The following is a 17,810-nucleotide window of genomic DNA, read 5'->3' as shown; positions in this document are numbered from 1 at the left end:
TCTTAAATAATGGCTATAAGAAGTGAAAGATGCTCTTACTTGTTAATTCAGCACTGAACCAAACAGCCACATGTGCAGGCAGTCTTGTAACAAATCTCACCTATTTTCAGTTAAGGAGGCAATATAATTAAGATCATACGTGTTGAATTAACAGGTCAGTGCATCATCTCACTACAATTTCATCTAGGAGATAACTTGATCTTAAAGCCATATGAAAAGAACAACAATTTCTCCTTTCTGTCCCCAAGTTCTGAGTGTGATCAGCCTGATCTTTCATGAAAAGATGTCAGTTTTGAACTTGTCTTATAGAGAGATTTTCTGCTTTGAAATGTGAATTTCTCTTTGAGCCATACGGGCTTTATAAAATGGTCCAAACACTCATTTGCTTAAAAACTTCACAACAAAATGCGAGCAAAAATTCTTCCTTCTTAATCCATGTTAGTCAGTTCGTATTTATCGTATGCATCGTTTCCTTCTCTTGGCTGAGTATCTGAGTGATGAAATTCAATAAAAACAATATAGATCACTGCTCCAAACACACCTCCCAGCATAGGTGCAACTATAGGGACCCACCACCAATTATTTCCAGCTCTGTAAGACAAAAAGAACAAGAATTATTGTTACTGTAGCAAACAGCCCAGCTTATATTTTGCAGTGAACTAATATGGTGGCGTGACCCTCAGTGTACTGTAGACCTTTCTATTTTGTCTTGCTTTTCTCTAAATGGATGATGCCCGTCTCTCCTGCCCGTGTTGTGGCTGAAATGCCAAGTACCAACCACCAGGCCTGTTGGTCTACGTGCTGTACTTGCACCTTAGGAATTAAGGCCTCTTTACTGCATACCTGTTTTGGGGGGCAGGGGATAATTTCTCCTCGTGGAAAACGGCCTTCGCTGACTTGCAGTGAAATGAACAGGGACATATTTGTTGCGCAGCAGTCTTGACTGCTGCTATTGCCAGATGCTCGTGAATAGGCTCTCAGAAGTGATTAATGCAAGTGTATCCTGCAGTAGTGGGTTCTCTCGTCTGTGTGGAGATCTGCAGGTTCAAGCCCACGCCTGCGACCAGTATATACGGTGTTCCTCATGACAAGTATAATGGATTATACTTGATTCTGAGTACATTTGCCTTAAGAAATGTAATAAAACACAGTGACTGTGGTTTAAACTTGACTACAATGGTCAAGAACCGAATTTTATGATGTAATGTCTTATTGCTGTGTTTAAAATGTGGGGTCTTTCAGTAAGAGGTAAATAAGCATTCAGAAGTTTTATGCACCTAAAACTCACTCCTTTCAGAATTGCTGTGTGCAGTAAGGAAGTCCGGCTTATTTGCTCCACTGAAATGTTTACATTCACTTTGCACAATTACTAGGATTTAATTTTGAATCCATTTATGACCATTTTTAAAGAAACAAATCAACCATTGAACAGTATAAAACAATAAATAACAACCCTCTTAGGCAGGAGACTTGGGCTTGTAGAATTGCTCTCCCTTTCTTGAGGTCCACATTCAGACAGTAAATGAGTATGGGTTTCAGAGCACAGACTTTGTTAACTGTACTGGGGCATGAAGGTGTTTTCTTTTGATAATATGCTCTATTAACTGAATATGTGAGTCTGTAGTGAAAAGCCAGACACCTCAATTTCATGCACATTAAAAATGAAGAATTAGCTTTTTTTTTCCCTCCTCCCCCGAAATACAAAGGGACAAATTAATCTGTGAAAGGAACTTTACAGGAAGCTGCCAGGGGAATTTTTAAACTGTAAAGATAATTATTCAGCACTCAGTTGTGTAAATTCATGCAGAAATGAACTTGTGGTTAGAACACAACACAAGAATAAAACAGGGCTAATCTCACAGTGCCCTGTTGATGACAGTACTATTCCTTGTTCAAAAATGCCTTGGGTGTGTATGTGTTGCCTTTGGAATTATTTATGTTTTGTCCTGGGAATCTAAAATAACCCCTGATACCGTTCTGCTGAATTTGTAGATTGTTTGTTGTTGAATTGTGAATGTCTGAGCCCTTGAGTTTCTGGAACGAACAAGGACTAAGGTTTTATTGAATTAATCAGCACAACAAAATCTATACAAAGTACTTGCATGTACTCCTCTGGGTGTGTACGCTGACATACAATGAAGGTGTTCCCTGGCAGGTTTTTCTCTCAGCTTGTTCTGTGAGCTGACACGTGGCTTGTTGGCTCCTGCGTGGTCGTCTCCAAATCACGGCCTGTGTTTGCAGAGCTGTGGTGCTCTCTCTGCTGAGGTGGTGGGTGTAAGATCTGTATAGAGCGCTGTGCCAAAGCTGGGCAGAGATCCGCTCACCCAGCTGAGTTCAGAGTTCCCATGACACTCGATCCTCCTCCATCGACACAGCAACGAGAACTCCTTGTGACAAGCACAGGTCGCTTCCCTGAAGTAACCATGGCTCCCCTGCACCCAGGCTTACCCCAGCTTTGTTCCAGGTTACCCAGCTTCGCCCTTCTCGCCATCCCACGTTTCTGCTGCTGGGCAGAGCTGGGAAGGGGAGGAGAGGGCGCAGGCAAGTTAACTTTGGTTAACTGCAGAATTTTCCAGGGAACTAGACTGTATAAGCTGCGCGGACTGGGCACTTCAGCCCGTGTGAGGCTTGCGCACACGCGTCTCGCCTAGCCAGCTGCGGCGGTTGGTGATGTGGCGTTATTTGCGGTAGGAGCTGCCGGGATAATCCGGGTGCTCCGCAGCCCGGAAGGTGTCTGGCCTCTGTTCTGTGCGCTGGGAAGAACGCAACGGATTTCAGTGCCGCTTCGCACCCGAAAGCGGTGCGAAGTTCTCCTGACCCTTTCCAACAGGCAGCTCCGTCTAGCCCGGGCGACTCGTCCCCGCGGCCGGCGGCCACGAGGTGTCAGCGTTACCGCAGCGTTACAGCAGCGGGTCGAAGAGCTTCTACCGGGAGCCTCTAACCACCACAAATCCAGTTGCACAGGCTATGAAACCACTCCACACCCCGTGTCCCCAGGCTGGGCTCTCGGGGAAACTGCACCTCCAGGTGTCTCCCTGCAAAATGTAACAGTAGCAACACTCAGAAAACCCTGCTCAACTGCCGCCTCAACCTCCGGACAACTCCACGGTCCCGAGGGAGAGCTCCCCTCCAGTCTGTTTGCAGTTTCCTGCCTGAGGGCATGATAAAACCAGAACTTACTGGCCTTGCAAGCACAAGGAAGGGTAGGGTTAGGAAGGGCAGAGGGGATTCCCCCCCTGTGAATTGATTATCTCAATGTTTAGAGCATTTGCTTGGGATCAGGGTGTAGAGAGTCTCATTGTCCCATATCTGATCTGCTCACAGCGAGGCTTTTTGCGGGCTCTGGCTCCTCTGTAGGCAGCACTCAAACGCTGTCTGACCTAGACAGAGTGACTCAGTCGTGTTGTGGGATGCGTCCGTCCTTGCCCCAATGAATGTTCGATGTCTCTTCAGTATTTCCTGCTGCTCGGTTTGTGCAGCACTCCCCTCGCGTCACTGTGGAGGTCTCATACTTGGATCCCAGTTCCTGGGCATGTCTCTTAGCAGAGAGCTTAAGCACCTGCCTCCAGGCTGTGACTTCCAGTGAAGCTCAGACATCCAGGGACGAACTGAAAACGGTTGCTGCGTTGCCCAAGCCTCTCATGCTCATGTGATGCCAGCCCAGTACGCGGCGGTGCAGGACCCCAGCTACAATCATTCAGGCTTCTCCCGTGGGCTGTAAGTGGGCCAAAGCTTTCAGCTACCTAACCAAGCTCGAGCTCTCCCTAAGGCCCACCTGGATTCTGTATCATTCCCGTGAACTTGGTTATAGCTGTAGCTTTACAGCTTAGCTGTAGCCCTGAAGGCAGGGAGAAAGACTTCTTCCTCGATGTGTAAGTCCTCGAGACTGCCATAAGTTTAATCTGGCACTGACCAGAGATCTCATATCTCATCTTCTATGTTCTCATTTCTTAATTTCTTCGTATGGGCTTTACAGTGGGGATGCATTCCACCTCTGTATCTAAATCCTTAAACTAAATTGGGGAAGAGCCCATATTGGTACAGATTTAATGTTTTCTTGTAATTTCTTAAATGCAAATGAGCAAGACCTTACTTTTGGAGAGGAGGGAAGTTCACAGGTATTCTATGAGTAGACCACAGTACAATCAGGCTTGTAAACTTTTGCAGCAATGTAATAGTCAATTTTATCATAGTTAACAACTACTCATAATCAAATAGACCTGAGAGAGGAGAATCCTAGGTGTGGGATGTCACTCTGTGTGCTGCTGTTTGAAAAAAAAAAAAAAAAAAAAGTGCAGTCTAATGCTACAGCGGTAAGGACTGCTGGGGAGGGAAAGTTTGGAGGTAACCAGGCCAGACACTTGACCTGCCAGCAGCTTGCCAGAGCTGTGTTACATCCAAGCTTTGGATCTGGCCTACAGTGTGACTATGTCAGCATTTCTTCATCATGCCTTGTTTTTCTTATATGAGAAAAGCTTCGCTACAGCTCTCCTCTACTGAGGTACATGATTTGTGTGGATGGAATTCGTACTAAGTAAATCCAGATCGTTTGTACTTGAAGTAGCTAAAATAAAATCTCTGTTAACCAGAACTCTCAGGTGGTCTACAGTACTTCTGGGGATTCCTACTTGTAAATTACTGGAAAAACAAACTATACAGAAATAAACCAAAAATCTGCTTCCTGATGACAGATTAATCTTACTTAGATATCCCAGAGTGCCTCTTACACTGGATATGTGTAAGCTGTGGATTTGGTGTGCAACTAATTAGCTGTGCACTTGGCCAGCCAAGAGCATGTGTGTGCATGCACACACACACAGGGATTTGAGTGTGCTCCGAAATGGACGAGAATGAGGGGAGCTTGCTTTCTTCCACTCCTTCGCTCCCAGGCAGGAAGTCAGGCTTCTAGATTGTCGTATATTTCTGCAATAACTCACTAGTAATAATAGGCTAAATCAATCTGATATGTCTGTGTTTTTTACAGCACCCAATAAATATTCCCACCTAACTCTCTCACAATTTCATTTTTTTCCTGAAAGCTGCAGGTCAAGAGGAGAAAGCACTCATATTTTCAGTGACCTCTAAGAATGTCTAATATTTTGGGAAGGGTCTGCTTGAAACAATGATTGATACTAAAGATAATGCGTGTATTATTTGCCCTAGGAGCAGGAAATCCTTTTTAAAGCCCGGTTCCTAGAGGATGTCTGGCTTCAAGTGCTGCTTCTGGTATGCAAAGAATTACCTATATGCATATAAAGTATGACTTGGTACCATGTTAAATCAGGATGCTACTGTCCTAGGCAGCGATTTTAGCCAGGAGCGTTTTACTTCATATCCAGGAATACTTACGTGAATACCTCCATCCCCCATCCTGCAGTGGCTGTGAAGAGCCTGGGGCCTAGATCCCTGGCCGGGTTCATGGCACAGCCGCTGTTCATTCCCAAGGAGCAAGTAAGAACAAGTATGAGAAGTCCTACTGCAATTGGCTCCAGGCCCTTTGGTACGCCGTTATTTCTGGAGTCAAAAATAGCGAATATACCCAGAAGAAGAGCAGCTGTTGACATTACCTGGCCAATGCAAAGAAAAGAATATTGAGTAAATGTGGGCAGATTCTTTCCAATAATGAAAAGGGAGGCTATGGCCACTCTGTGGATTGAGATGGCTTAGAGCTGGTGTTAGATTTATCCTACTACCCAGAGTATCAAAATTTGGAACCCAGTGCACTCTACTTCACAGCACAGAGAAGTTTTTAATATCTGTGCTGAAAGACAAAATGGAGAAATGTGCTGAAGACATTTGGAAAAAAAAAAAGAAATCTGCAACAACCTGGTGTGGAAAGAATAGGAGATTTGAAAGGCATCTCCTGTGTGAGGTCTGATGCTTTGTTTCCTCATTTTTTCCTACCAACTTAACTAACTTGACCTTTGGCAGTTCTGCTATGCCAATACACTTAGTTACATTCACAGAATCATAGAATCATCTGGTTGGAAGAATCTAACCGTGCACCCTGCGCTGATTATTGATATAAGTGTTTTCTGTGACCGTAGCTTACACTGATAAATTGGACAAAATATGCACCTCTTTATCCAAATACTGCATAACGTAAGGGGAAAAAAAAGTCAAGTCTATGAGGTCAAACCTGAGCAGCTAAAAAAAGTAGGAGTTACCTAAATTAAGATTGCAGGTGTAATTGTAATGTGACCTCTGTATTGCATATGCTAATTGATCTGATGAAGGAAAGTTCCTTGGAATTACTTTGATGGAAGTGCTACTCTGCTTAAATCAGATACTTCGTGATTTTGCCAATAACCTAGGGGAAAAAGGTTTCAGCAATGTCAAAACATTCGATTTCTCTGATTTAAGGAAGTTTAAGTTTGGGGATTTTAAAAATTATTTTCATTTAAGCTGTTATTAATTTTGTTCTAAAACAGCCAAGGGCAAAAAGATCTTTGTCTTTCATACAAAATTTCAAAACAATGTTTGGATTTTTTCTAAAGCCAGATTGCACAATCTTTATGTAAGAAATTCCCGCGCTCCAGTGATTTTTAGTTTTTCATGGCGTACTTACACGGTATTTATTTCACGTACGCCTGAAAAAGACAGATAAATTGCTTAGAAGTAGATAGAAGATTTAACTTCATTTTTCACTGTTGGATAAGTGGGGTTAGAGGGTACAGGTTGGAGATAAAGTGGAGATTTTTTCAGATTTAGTAATTGGAAAACTAGCAAATACTACAAATCTATTTGCAAAGAGAAGGTTAGAGAGGAGGCTTACGGTAGCAGAAAACTCATTTGTTCAAGGTGTATTAAACTGACTGCTTAAGCATTAGTTAAGGAATGATAGATCCACAAAGTGGTCTGGATTTTGCTGTAAAAGGAAATAGCTCTGCTGAAGTTTATGGAGAAACATTGATTTATGCTGGGGACTACCTCTTACATATATTGCATTTAATGCTTGTAGAGTGCAACAATATGATGTATGTGAAAAGAATAACTTGAAACTATCTTGCTGGTAAAATACAACTAAAACATAACCCCCACAAACAACATCGCATTCTCTCAAAACAGTAGATCCGTCGTACAATTAGAAATCTATGTATTTTTTACTGCTTGGTTTTACAGTTCTGAGTATGTTGAATTTATAGGATCAGGAGAGCAAGCGCACTTACCTGATCAGCAAATCCGTTTATGAGGGACAGATATGGAGCTGGATATGTTGCAAAGATATGTGCTGTTGCGTTTGGTCCTGTGACTTCGAGTGTTCCGTTGCTGTACTCCATAAAGGCATCTGCAGGAAACAGCCATTACCTGGTTGCACTTCTCCATACGCGCTAGGTTTTCTAGGACTAGAGTGTATGCGATAGGTCTCTGCGTTTCACGTTCTCAGCTGAAATGGGTTTTTTTCTGGGGGCTTAGTTAACTGATTTGAGGTGGTTACCAGTCATACTCTGCTGCACCTCCTGTGCCTTGAAGTACTTGTTTTATGTATCGCAGCGTTAAAAATGGGGCTGTTTTCCCCCTGCTCATTGCTCCAAACTTAGTGCCAAGGAGCATTTTTCTGATTCTGAATATAGTTGCATTATTCTGTAAGAGGTACCATATATGACACGATATATGCCCTGAAAAATGCATAGTGTCCTGATTGTACTGTCGTGGATCCCCTGCCACCAGGAATCGCATTGTTCAGTGACTTCAGGGAATGAGCTCTCCTGAGAGACCTCCTCTTCTAAAGGAATTTGAAGTTTTCACCCACCTGCTATGCTAGTCATCCAAGATGTGAGGGGAGAGACTAGCCCCAAAACTTCAGTTCTTAGTATATTTAAGTTAGTGTATTTTTATCTATATAGTAAAGATTTATGTATATTGTAAATACATGTATATTTAATGTGGATTTTAAATAGCATGCCTTTTGTGTCAGAGTAATTTGCCGCCTTGGCAAGCTCTGAAATGTTAGAAATAGGAAGAAACTAAGATGAAGCACTCCAAAATCTGCATAGACAGACATGAATAACAAATGCAATGCCTCTATTTCACTAGTGGGCCCAGTGATGAGGTGATGCTTGCGAGTAGAGAAACATCTCCTCATCTCCCGTGGAAGTCATGGTAAAGCTGTTAGCTCCTCCTGAAGCTAGCAGGCAAATCTATTTCTCCTTGCCCCTGTATTTTACTTTGGTCAGGCTCTCTCATTCGCATCTTCAGATTACTTTGTTGCATTTAATTATTACAAAAAAAAAAGATAAGAAAAAGAAAATTTATCAGCTATGAATTACTTTGTACACCTTTAGAAAGGCCTCATGTTGAGCAGCCTAGCATATGTTTTCTCTCACTCTTTCGGGGCATAGCTGGAAATGAAAGCACCTAGCTCAAACTCGTGTGAGTGGGAAAGGTGGAGGTGTTGACCTCTTAGGTCTGTTTTTCTACCAGTGAGTTTTCAGTGGACCTCAATGAGTACGTGACACTCCGGCAAGTTGCAGAAAGGAAAAAGTACAGAAGAGCTTTGGAAATTAATAAGAGCAAGAGGAGAACAAAGCATTTGAGCAGGTATAGGGATATGAAAAAGTCCTACACTCCTGAAAACCAGAAAGAAGTCCCTAACCCTAGTGCTAGGCTCCCTATCCTGGCTTCCCATCCTACTGCTACCCTTTGGCAGAACAGAGTGAAACCACCCGCAACCCAGGTGCATGTTGATGTACTGCTGCATCCTGACCGCAGCTCTAAGCCTGGCTGTCTGGCTTGAGGGGAGGATTTAGATGCAGATGGAAGTCCTGTTCTGGAATCCCACAGTTTCTAAATTCTAATGCTAACCTTAAAACAAACAAACAAACAGCTCCCCACCTCCCCAAACCCAGACAACACCCCCCAACCCCGAGACAGTTACCATGGTACCTAAAGATGTTTCTGTTTGTGTTACTACTGGTACTGAGCACCTAGCTGACATACAATAGGCGTTTCATTTTTCCCTCTGTTGCACCTAGACCCAGCACTGCCTGCAGACATCATGCCCGGAAGAGAGGGACTTTGGAGGAGATGGGCTGGGTCGGTAGAAGCAGAGTTTTGGAGCAGATGAGTGAAGCAACTGATCCAACTGAGTGGATTCATCAGTTCAGGAGTCTGTTACTAAGTTTTTTCATTTTGTGGCACACTGTAAAAGTGTAGGGTAGGGTAAAAGGATAGGGTAATTTTTTTTTTTTTTCTCCTTCTAATACATGATGCCTTTATCATTCCAGCTGGATTTCACTGCCTTGGAGAGCTACCTCTCTAGGGTGGCCTGAAGTTTAGTCAGGAGGGACTTGATCTCATACCCTGTAACCTCAATGAACAATGTTGGTGATACTTGCCTACAGGCACTTGGATCAGGTCTTTAATGTTTCTAATTTGCTTGGAAGATGAATAGCCCTATAACCTGGCTATTAAGTAATTTAAAATCCTTACTGAGAAATACATGATCTCAGAGAATCTGATTTCCCATGAATAAATTTTCTAAATTTCAGAACACTTCCTGGAATATTAGCGTTTCAGAAACATTGTAGGATACCTAGAATGTTTGAGCTTTTTTTTCCCCTTCAAACTCTTTATGCTTCTTCCTTTCTTTTTTATGGCTTTAGCTTTAGTCCTACCATTAGCACTGTGTGGACACAGTCCTCTGCCTGTATGGCATTCACTGGAAAATTGGGGCCTTAGAGACTGCCTGACCTCTACTTTGTCCTGTGAGCATGTCTAAGGTGTACTCACCATAATAAATCCCAAAGACAGCTGCTGCTCCAGCAAATGCTCCCAGGAGTTGTGCTAATATGTAAATTGGTAGTTTGGTCCATTTTAATCTTCCAGTCACACACATAGCTAATGAAACGGCTGGGTTTATGTGACCACCTGAAAAATATATCAAAAAATAAGTCATATGGATGACTCAGATACGTGAGAATAGGTGAAGGATTTGTAAAAATGTGGGTGCTTTTGAGCTCAAGACTAGTACATTTTTTTCTAGATGTTATTTTGCAATTAAATGCTGACTGCAATTAAACTGAAACAAGTTGGGTGAAATTAGAGGAGGGAGGGGGAAATCCACCAAGATCTAGCTTCCCTCTTGGTGTTTGCAGACTGCGGCCTTCCGTCCTGCAACTAGGAGCGTCATGTGCTGTATTTATCAGACTGCTGACCCGCAGTATACAAATAGACAACTTCTTTAGAAAAAGCCTCAATCTGCCCTGTCGGTTGTGATGGGAAGGTCCATCATGCTGCTCGTATTTTCTCTCCTCAAGGGCTTTCGTTTTTATTTTTAAGGGAGGTTTGGGGCAGCAGGACATTCATGCCATTTAGCAAGCATGTATTAAGATTAAGGACTGTTACTGGCTTGATCATATATCTTGAGGCAGATCTGAAGTACCCTGGATTTAAGTCATATTTATGTCTCCGTCTTCAACCTGGGGTTACTTAGGAACTCAGTTTTCATGATCATAAAATAAAATAATGTTAGGGCTGTCCAGCTTCATGCTGACTGTTGGTGAGCTATGCCTAGATGGGATGTGGGGACAGCAGTGCATAGTTCTTCATAACATGTTTTCGTGAAGCCCTTACACCCTCCAGAAAGGTCTGCAATAAGGAAACTGATGAAGTAACTACGGTGGAACAGAGTTCTGTGGAATTTCCTTCCTTTGTGTTTAGGAGTAGATACACCTAAACTCACATATGGTTTCAGCAATGTTGGAATTTTGTTACAATTTTAGTTTTTAAAATATATTTATTATGTCACATGCTAGTCACTTCCCTTAACATCTTTTATCAACATAGAAAAAGCATTGAATGCTTTTAGAAAACTTTGTTTTTTACAAATATGTAGTTGATACTTAAGAAATACAAATTGCCACATAAAGAGATAAACAGTACTCCACAGTAAAAACACAGTAAACCCCAAGTTTTGCAGGCACACAGCAGGTCCATTGCCTACCTTCCAGGTAAAGTCTCATTTCAGCCTGTATTGTTACCAGAAAAAAATGGTCTTTGTCTTTAATAAAGTAACTACAAGAGCATGACCTTTGTCTGCCAAAAGCTAGTGATGGAGAAAGAGCCTCTATGTACAGTTTCTGTGTTTGTTTGCACTTCGGTCAGTGAGTCATTATCTTATGAAATCCAGGCACCTTTGATACATGATGAACTGACACAGATAACAAGCTGGATAAAACCTTCTTTGTATCATTTCCCAAACTCTGCCCTAGTAGCAGCAGTCTTGAATTAATTTTGAATTCCTTGCTGTGTTTCACATTCCTCAGCACAGAGCAAATAGATGGATGGCACTTTATATAACAGCCCTCCATGTGAATTTTGAGAAATTGTTGTCTTGTCTTTTGTTCTTTACTTTGGTTGGAATGAATCATCTTCCTTTCTTTCAACACCTGATATTGTTCCCCACCTGTATATAATACAGGGTGATTGCGATGGCCAGGACAAGTCATAATAATATTAGAGATGTCTGGTTAACATTAAATCTGGAAAGGAAAAGTCTAGTTGAAGGCCTTCATGCTGACATAGGGGAATTAAGTGATTCTTGGTTCCTGTGCTACTGGTAGTTTCCTGGTTAAAAAAAAAAAAGTCTGCCTTGGTCAGTGTGTTCCCCATTCTCTTGTTATGGTGAACACAGTCATGAGTTAAGTTGGAAAAAAATGGTGGGAAATTATTTAGACATTGAGGAAAATTAGATGGAGGAAAAGCTAAAGGGGATTTTTTTTCCTAGATAGAAGAGCTCAAATTCATGAAGTGTGCAGACTATATATTTTAAGTTACCATTAATTTAGAATTTCATAAAGAAGTAATGCAAAATATTTTGGCATTACTTAAACATGAGACTTCGTGGCCAAAGAACCACAGAATTTGCTAACTAATTCCATGTAGGAACTGATGTTCTGTAGTGTCCACTAGTAATTGTATGTTGGATAGTCACAGCCTGTTGAAATATCTGTTCCTATTCTTTCACAAAGAAAATGCACTGCATGCAGAATCCTTTGTCATGGGAAAAAGACAGAAAGCATGAAACTGCAACATCTGCAGCTGTTCTGCCCTGCTTGGATTGAACTCTAATCTTCTATACAAATATGAGATTAATATCTCTTAATGATGCAAATGTAGGACAGGTTGGGGTTTTTTATGATACTCCATTAGAAGAGTTTGCTGCCTACATGTAACCCGAAAGCTGTCGTTTTAAGTTGTTCAGATAATAGGAATGTACTGCTGAATTAACTTTGTGTGGTATTAAGGAACCATTCCGCTCTGTTTCACTGGCAGGAACAAGACTGCCTATTTTGTAGTACCCTAAGCACTTTCAAATGTGAACTTAGAAACCTCCTCACGCATGGTGTCCCTGTAAAAGACTTTGTAAAAGAGAAGAGAAATGGCCATGGTAATTTCTGTTATAGCAACTATTCATGATGGCCTAGTTGTACCTAGAGGCATGTGTCCAGACTGGCTTTACCCACTTTGTGAAGGGTAAGAAATGCCTCTATGACAACTGGAGTACAAGGGCAACACCTGCTTTAAGAGGGCAATATAAACTCCACACAGAACATTGTGTATCATTACAACCCATCATTTTCTATTTTAAAGGGAGAATTGAAATGTTAAAAGCACTTATGCTGATGTTTCTGATATTAATTTGGCCAAACAGAATGGTGGAATTAGGAGACAAAGCACCATCTGATGGGGCACCTGTAGACGCTGATTAGCCCAGCTACAGATAAAGGAGAGATTCCTGTCCGATGTACATTGAGGAAATGTTATAGCAAAAACAGAGGGGCAATGACAGTACATTGACAGAGTAGCACAGAACGTATCTCTAGTACTGAATCTTTTTGCTGTTTCTGCTTTCTACAGTCTGCCACTTCCGCAAATAACCAGACAGGAGCAGTCTTCCTACTGCCTGTCATAGGACATGAAGAGAGAAATTGCGCTCTGTAAGGTGAACTCTGCTCGTTATACCCTCAGGCAGTGGACCATTCTACCTTCTACCTAGCTGGTGACTGCTGGATTCTGTAAACATTTTAGGGTTATTTCCTCAAACACAGTGCCTGTGCCATCCAGAATCATCTCTATTGACAGAATTTTCAAAGCAAGACCAAGCAGATTTCTGATTTGCACACTCCACTTTCCATTAAGGCCAGAGGTCCGCCAAGATTTGCACATTGTAGTTCAGATCAGAATTTGGTGGAAGATTTTGTCAAACACAATGAATAGAAGGAAACAAGAACACGAAAGATTTACTTTTTACAAGGGCATGTAGCAATAGGATAAGGGGTAATGGGTTTACACTGAAAGAGGGTCGATTTAGATTAGACATAAGGAAGAAGCTCTTCACTGTGAGGGGGGTGAAACACTGGAACTGGAGGTTGCCCAGAGAAGCTGTGGATGCCCCATCCCTGGAAGTGCTCAAGGCCAGGTTGGATGGGTCTTTGAGAACCTGGTCTAGCGGAAGGTGTCCCTGCCCATGGCAGGGGGTTGGAGCTAGATGATCTTTAAGGTCCCTTCCAACCCAAATCTACTAGCAAAACTCTGATGCAAACTCTCCTGTAGTGGTGCTTGCCATTGCTAGATACATAATTGTTTATACCGTTAAGTGGAAACAAGTTAGTAAGATAGCCTTAAAACCATGGCAATCAATGTTATATGTGAAAAAAAAAAAAGTCACTTACCAGAAATCCCCCCAGACACATACACTGCTATGGTGACTGCCATTGCAAATCCAACTGATATTGTCATGGGCCCTCCATGGGCTCCTCGGCTAAGGACAGCCTGTCCCACGCACCCACATCCAAGTGCCTGTATTTTGAAAGAGAAGTATGAAAGCATGAGTGTGTCTATTAAATGTTACTGGTTAGTTTGCAGCTCCTGCTGCTGTCCAGGTGTAGCTGAATATGTTGTTAAATATTACTGTTGAAACAATGCTGGAATTGGAGATTAGTGGCATGTGTGCCATTGTTGCTTTTGCTGCAACGAACAATTCCTCTTCATTTTCCCCTGCTCTGTGACCAGGAGGAATGTCTGCTAATAAGGACCTCTCTCCCCCCTGAAAAAAGTTTGCATGTACATTGATGTAGTACAGATCAGAACTTGGAGCCTAAACAACAAGTCTCTGCGTGTGAAAGTGAAGAGGGAATTGATCATGTGTGGTAAGTTTTCAGTTACAGATCAGTGTTACCATGAAATGATTACAAGTTATGAAAGGTAGTTCAGAAAGCTTATAATGTTTAATGCTGAAACTCTGGACTGAGACCACTTTCTGGACACTACAGTGTGTGTTACTGTTGTGCTGCCTTGATACCAAAATATTTCACTTGCTCTGCAGCTTGAACAATTAACTAAAGTGAGCGATACCCGCATAATTCACATTGGAGTATTCTCAATGGATTTAAATTAGCTTCCATTTTATGTTGGTTCCCCTCAGAATGAAGTTTATCAGCATATTTAATTGTACATTTAAGATCATGTTTCTTCAGTTCTAAAGCCTCTGCTTTAGCGTCAAGTGTAGATTCAGGTCCTATTAAAATTGGTAGGAAAGATTTTCAAAGGTACAAAAGGACTCTAAGATAGACAAGCTGATCCATTTCTGCTAGAAATCAATTTGCATCTTTGAAAATCCCCTTTTTAAATATATGCTGAAGTGCTTTGCTGAATAAGGACCCAGGACTCTATGGAAGAGATCAAATAATAATATCTATAGCCTGAAAACTTTTGTTTCTCTGCAACTGTAAGTGATCTGAATCATACCATTTCTGGGATGTGACTAGATTTATCCTGAGCAACCTTAATTACTTTGATGTTAGATTGGATATATATATTATATATATTCCTGCTTTGATGATACTTGGGAATCTGTGGGGATTGGGTTTGGTTTGGTTTTTATTCCTATAAAAGCATTCAATCTTAGCCAGTGCAGCTGCTTTGGTTAATCTCCTTGCTTATTTTCAGTTGCAAGACAGTTGCATTCAGAAACTGTAAAGCACTGGGAAAATCACTTCTGCCTTAGAAATAGATTGCACCAAAAAGATTTGGTGACTGAGGTTTAACAAGCAAGTTCTGCTAGAATAGATGCAATTTAAACAGGTAAAATCATTCTTCTGTTTCCACTATTTCCCCAAGGGTTTTAACTAATACCCAAATGTGACGGCGAAGCTCTCAATAAAATGATGCTCTTAACCCGGCTTGCAATGTAGAAGGAGTTTCTGTTATAAAAACGCGCTGAGACTGTGTCACGTAGCCAGGTGCAGTTCTTGCCTTGAGGTCATAATCATGCAAGCAAACGAAACACGGGTGCCAAAGTGTTGCAGCTGTCGGGTTACGAAAGGGTCGGGTGGTGGGGGATAGCAGTCGGTTATTGGACTGTGTGATTGGGAGTTACGAGACGTGCCAAGCTGCAGGCTGCCGTGCAATGCATGACACGCTTACATTAGGCATTCACTATTGCTGTTAGTGTCGTACACCTAGCATTTCAAACGGCCGGCACAAGCGCACACAGGGGTTTGAAACCAAAACAGAATATACTTCAGTTGTTCACAGCTGAAATTACATGTTTTTTAAAACTTTGTCTGAGACAGTTATACCCATCATCTATTTATACGTTTAATGAATATGGGAGAAATAGGTATGCTGGGATTTGTAAAGTTTAAGATTAGGACACAGATCTAGAGAGGTGGGATTAGCATGCTCTAGCCTTCATTTTCCAGACTTCTCAAAGGGAGTATGCTTGCACTAAGCAAGATTCCCTGAAAGATATGGCTTAGACGTGGAGCAAGATCTCTGGGGTGGTCTGGGGCCCTGTGTACACCAGGGCGCAGTTTGCATACGGGCAAGCCGTTAGGTCCACAGGTATGCACTGGTGTTCTGAAATGACATAGATGAGGTTTTGCAGATTCAAAGAAAAGGCCATTCTTTTGAAAATATTGCCCCTTTCTGTAAGGACAATGAAAAAAGAAAACGGCAGAGCAGGAGATGATGGAAGGAAATAACAGAGGGGGGCTGTGGCCTCCCTTCCCTGATTACCAGAACTGAGGAGAATCATACAGAAACAGCTGTGTGGTCCTCTTGTTTAATAGCTTCTGCTCTGCATGTCACAGCGAAATATGCAACTGCAGATGCTTTCTTCTTCTGCTAACCAGTCTTAGAAGCAGGCAAGGAAGGCATACAAGCCAGCCTGAACAACAGCCATTTGCTAACAACCATCGAGCAAGAAGCCAGAGCAGCTGTGTTCAGGGTCTAAAATTGCTGCTCATGCAATTACACGATTAAATGACAGTTTCCAGTTATGTCAACCTAGCTATAGTAGGTACGAGAAATTTTTTTTCTCTCCCTCTTAAAATGACAGCAGATGGAGAAAATATTACCGCGCCATGGTTCAGATTGGCGGGTTCAGTTCCCAGTTTTCCCATCACAGAATGGGCACACGCACACATTGTGCCTGCAGAGTGTTTGTTCATCATAGGGAATCTACATGGCCTGTAAAGCTTTAGACATCTTAACGCAGGATGCTTATATAAAAAAGGCCCCTTCTTACCGGACAGGTCTAGCAGTAGTGTGCATTCATAGCCATACGTTCTTACTGTAACATTAAAGAAGCAGCCAAGTCTCCCGCTTTTAAGCAGTGTGGAGACAAGGACATGTGTTTTCTTATCTTGTTCATGACCAGCTGCCAAGCTGGTGGCGAGTCACAACAGTGCAGTGCCGTAGGTGTCCGTGCAGGCAGGCTATGGCCTCAGTGGCTGCACAGCTGACGATGCCCTACATGAATACAAGAATTCAGTATGCTGCGAGGAATACACAGTCAACAGTTTAAAAAATATTTTCATTATAAGCTGTAAACTTTCAGTCAGGAAATACTAGAGAATTAGTTCCGAATGTCTATTTTAATCAGTTTTCAGGACAGAACCATACTTAAACAACTACAGCTAATTATGAAGAATCTCCAAGGATCCCTCCACCGATTCACAATTTTCTTTAAGGCTGCCTTTGCTCAGGTAAGGCAGGAACCCTGCTCCTTTCCCACGCCACACTCCCACCTATGTTCCCCTACTGTTCCCCAGACAGGCATTTCCTGCTAGCCCTCCTCTGCTCCCCTCTTTCAGCCCCGATGGATCTGCAGTGCTGCTCTGGATTCTGCTGCGCCCGTGTGTGCTCCAGCGCAGTGCTGTCAAGGGGTGGGCTCTCGTCAGCAGCGCAGTGTTGGGCTCAGGCTGTGTGCTTGCTGCCAATGTCCTGCTGTTATCCTGAAGTTACCTGTTTCGAGGCTGTGGAAGCACAGCAATATTCCTGGGACACTTGAGGACATGAGAGCGAGCCCTGGTATTTCACTTCTTAGGGCAACCTTCGTGACTTCTCCAAGCAGTCGGAGTTAGCACTGCGTATTTAAGGCCCTTAAAAGCAGGGATATAGGTGGGAAGGGTCAGAATCTCCTTTAGGGGTTGGGAGAAGAGGTTGCATTTGCCCTTCTCTGCAGGTGGGGGATTTCCCTGACCAAAATTGCCCATGAAAGCAATCGAGGATTGTTTGTGGTTCACCACAGTCTTGTAGAGTTTCCCCTGCCCCCTATTAGTATTTCCGTATGAAGCTAGTTAGGCCGTTGCTTGTAAAAGTAAATAATTAGTAGAAAGTATAAAAGTATATATATATTATATAAGTAGGTAATTAGTAAATAATTTTTTCAGTAAGATGCTGGTTTCTAAATTGATGGTGTCGTCCTAAAGCTCTTCAGTTTGGAGTGTATTTTAGAAGTCACTTTCATTTCCAGTCGCTTTATTTACATAGCGAGTCTGCTGAAGAATTTATCTATTGCA

The 17,810-nt window shown here is 42.3% G+C and overlaps 1 protein-coding gene across 2 annotated transcripts in view; it reads right to left on the bottom strand.

Moving 5' to 3' along the window:
- Nucleotides 1–243: 243 nt before the first annotated feature.
- AQP9 (aquaporin 9) overlaps nucleotides 244–17,810 on the bottom strand; it is a 25,605-nt gene continuing 8,038 nt past the window's right edge. The window contains exons 3-7 of one of the 2 annotated variants that reach the window (XM_010140623.1): nucleotides 13,677–13,803; nucleotides 9,733–9,870; nucleotides 7,170–7,288; nucleotides 5,350–5,567; nucleotides 244–591 (exon numbers count right to left, since the gene is read on the bottom strand). In XM_010140623.1, coding sequence (XP_010138925.1) covers nucleotides 429–591; nucleotides 5,350–5,567; nucleotides 7,170–7,288; nucleotides 9,733–9,870; nucleotides 13,677–13,803 — 765 coding nt within the window. In that variant the 3' untranslated portion in view covers nucleotides 244–428. The remainder of the gene's footprint in view (nucleotides 592–5,349; nucleotides 5,568–7,169; nucleotides 7,289–9,732; nucleotides 9,871–13,676; nucleotides 13,804–17,810) is intronic. The other variant, XM_010140622.1, reaches the window with a different exon arrangement.

This window comes from Buceros rhinoceros, unplaced genomic scaffold (assembly GCF_000710305.1).
Source record: "Buceros rhinoceros silvestris isolate BGI_N320 unplaced genomic scaffold, ASM71030v1 scaffold12187, whole genome shotgun sequence".
Taxonomy (NCBI): domain Eukaryota; kingdom Metazoa; phylum Chordata; class Aves; order Bucerotiformes; family Bucerotidae; genus Buceros; species Buceros rhinoceros.
This window is presented reverse-complemented; position numbering and strand designations above follow the sequence as displayed.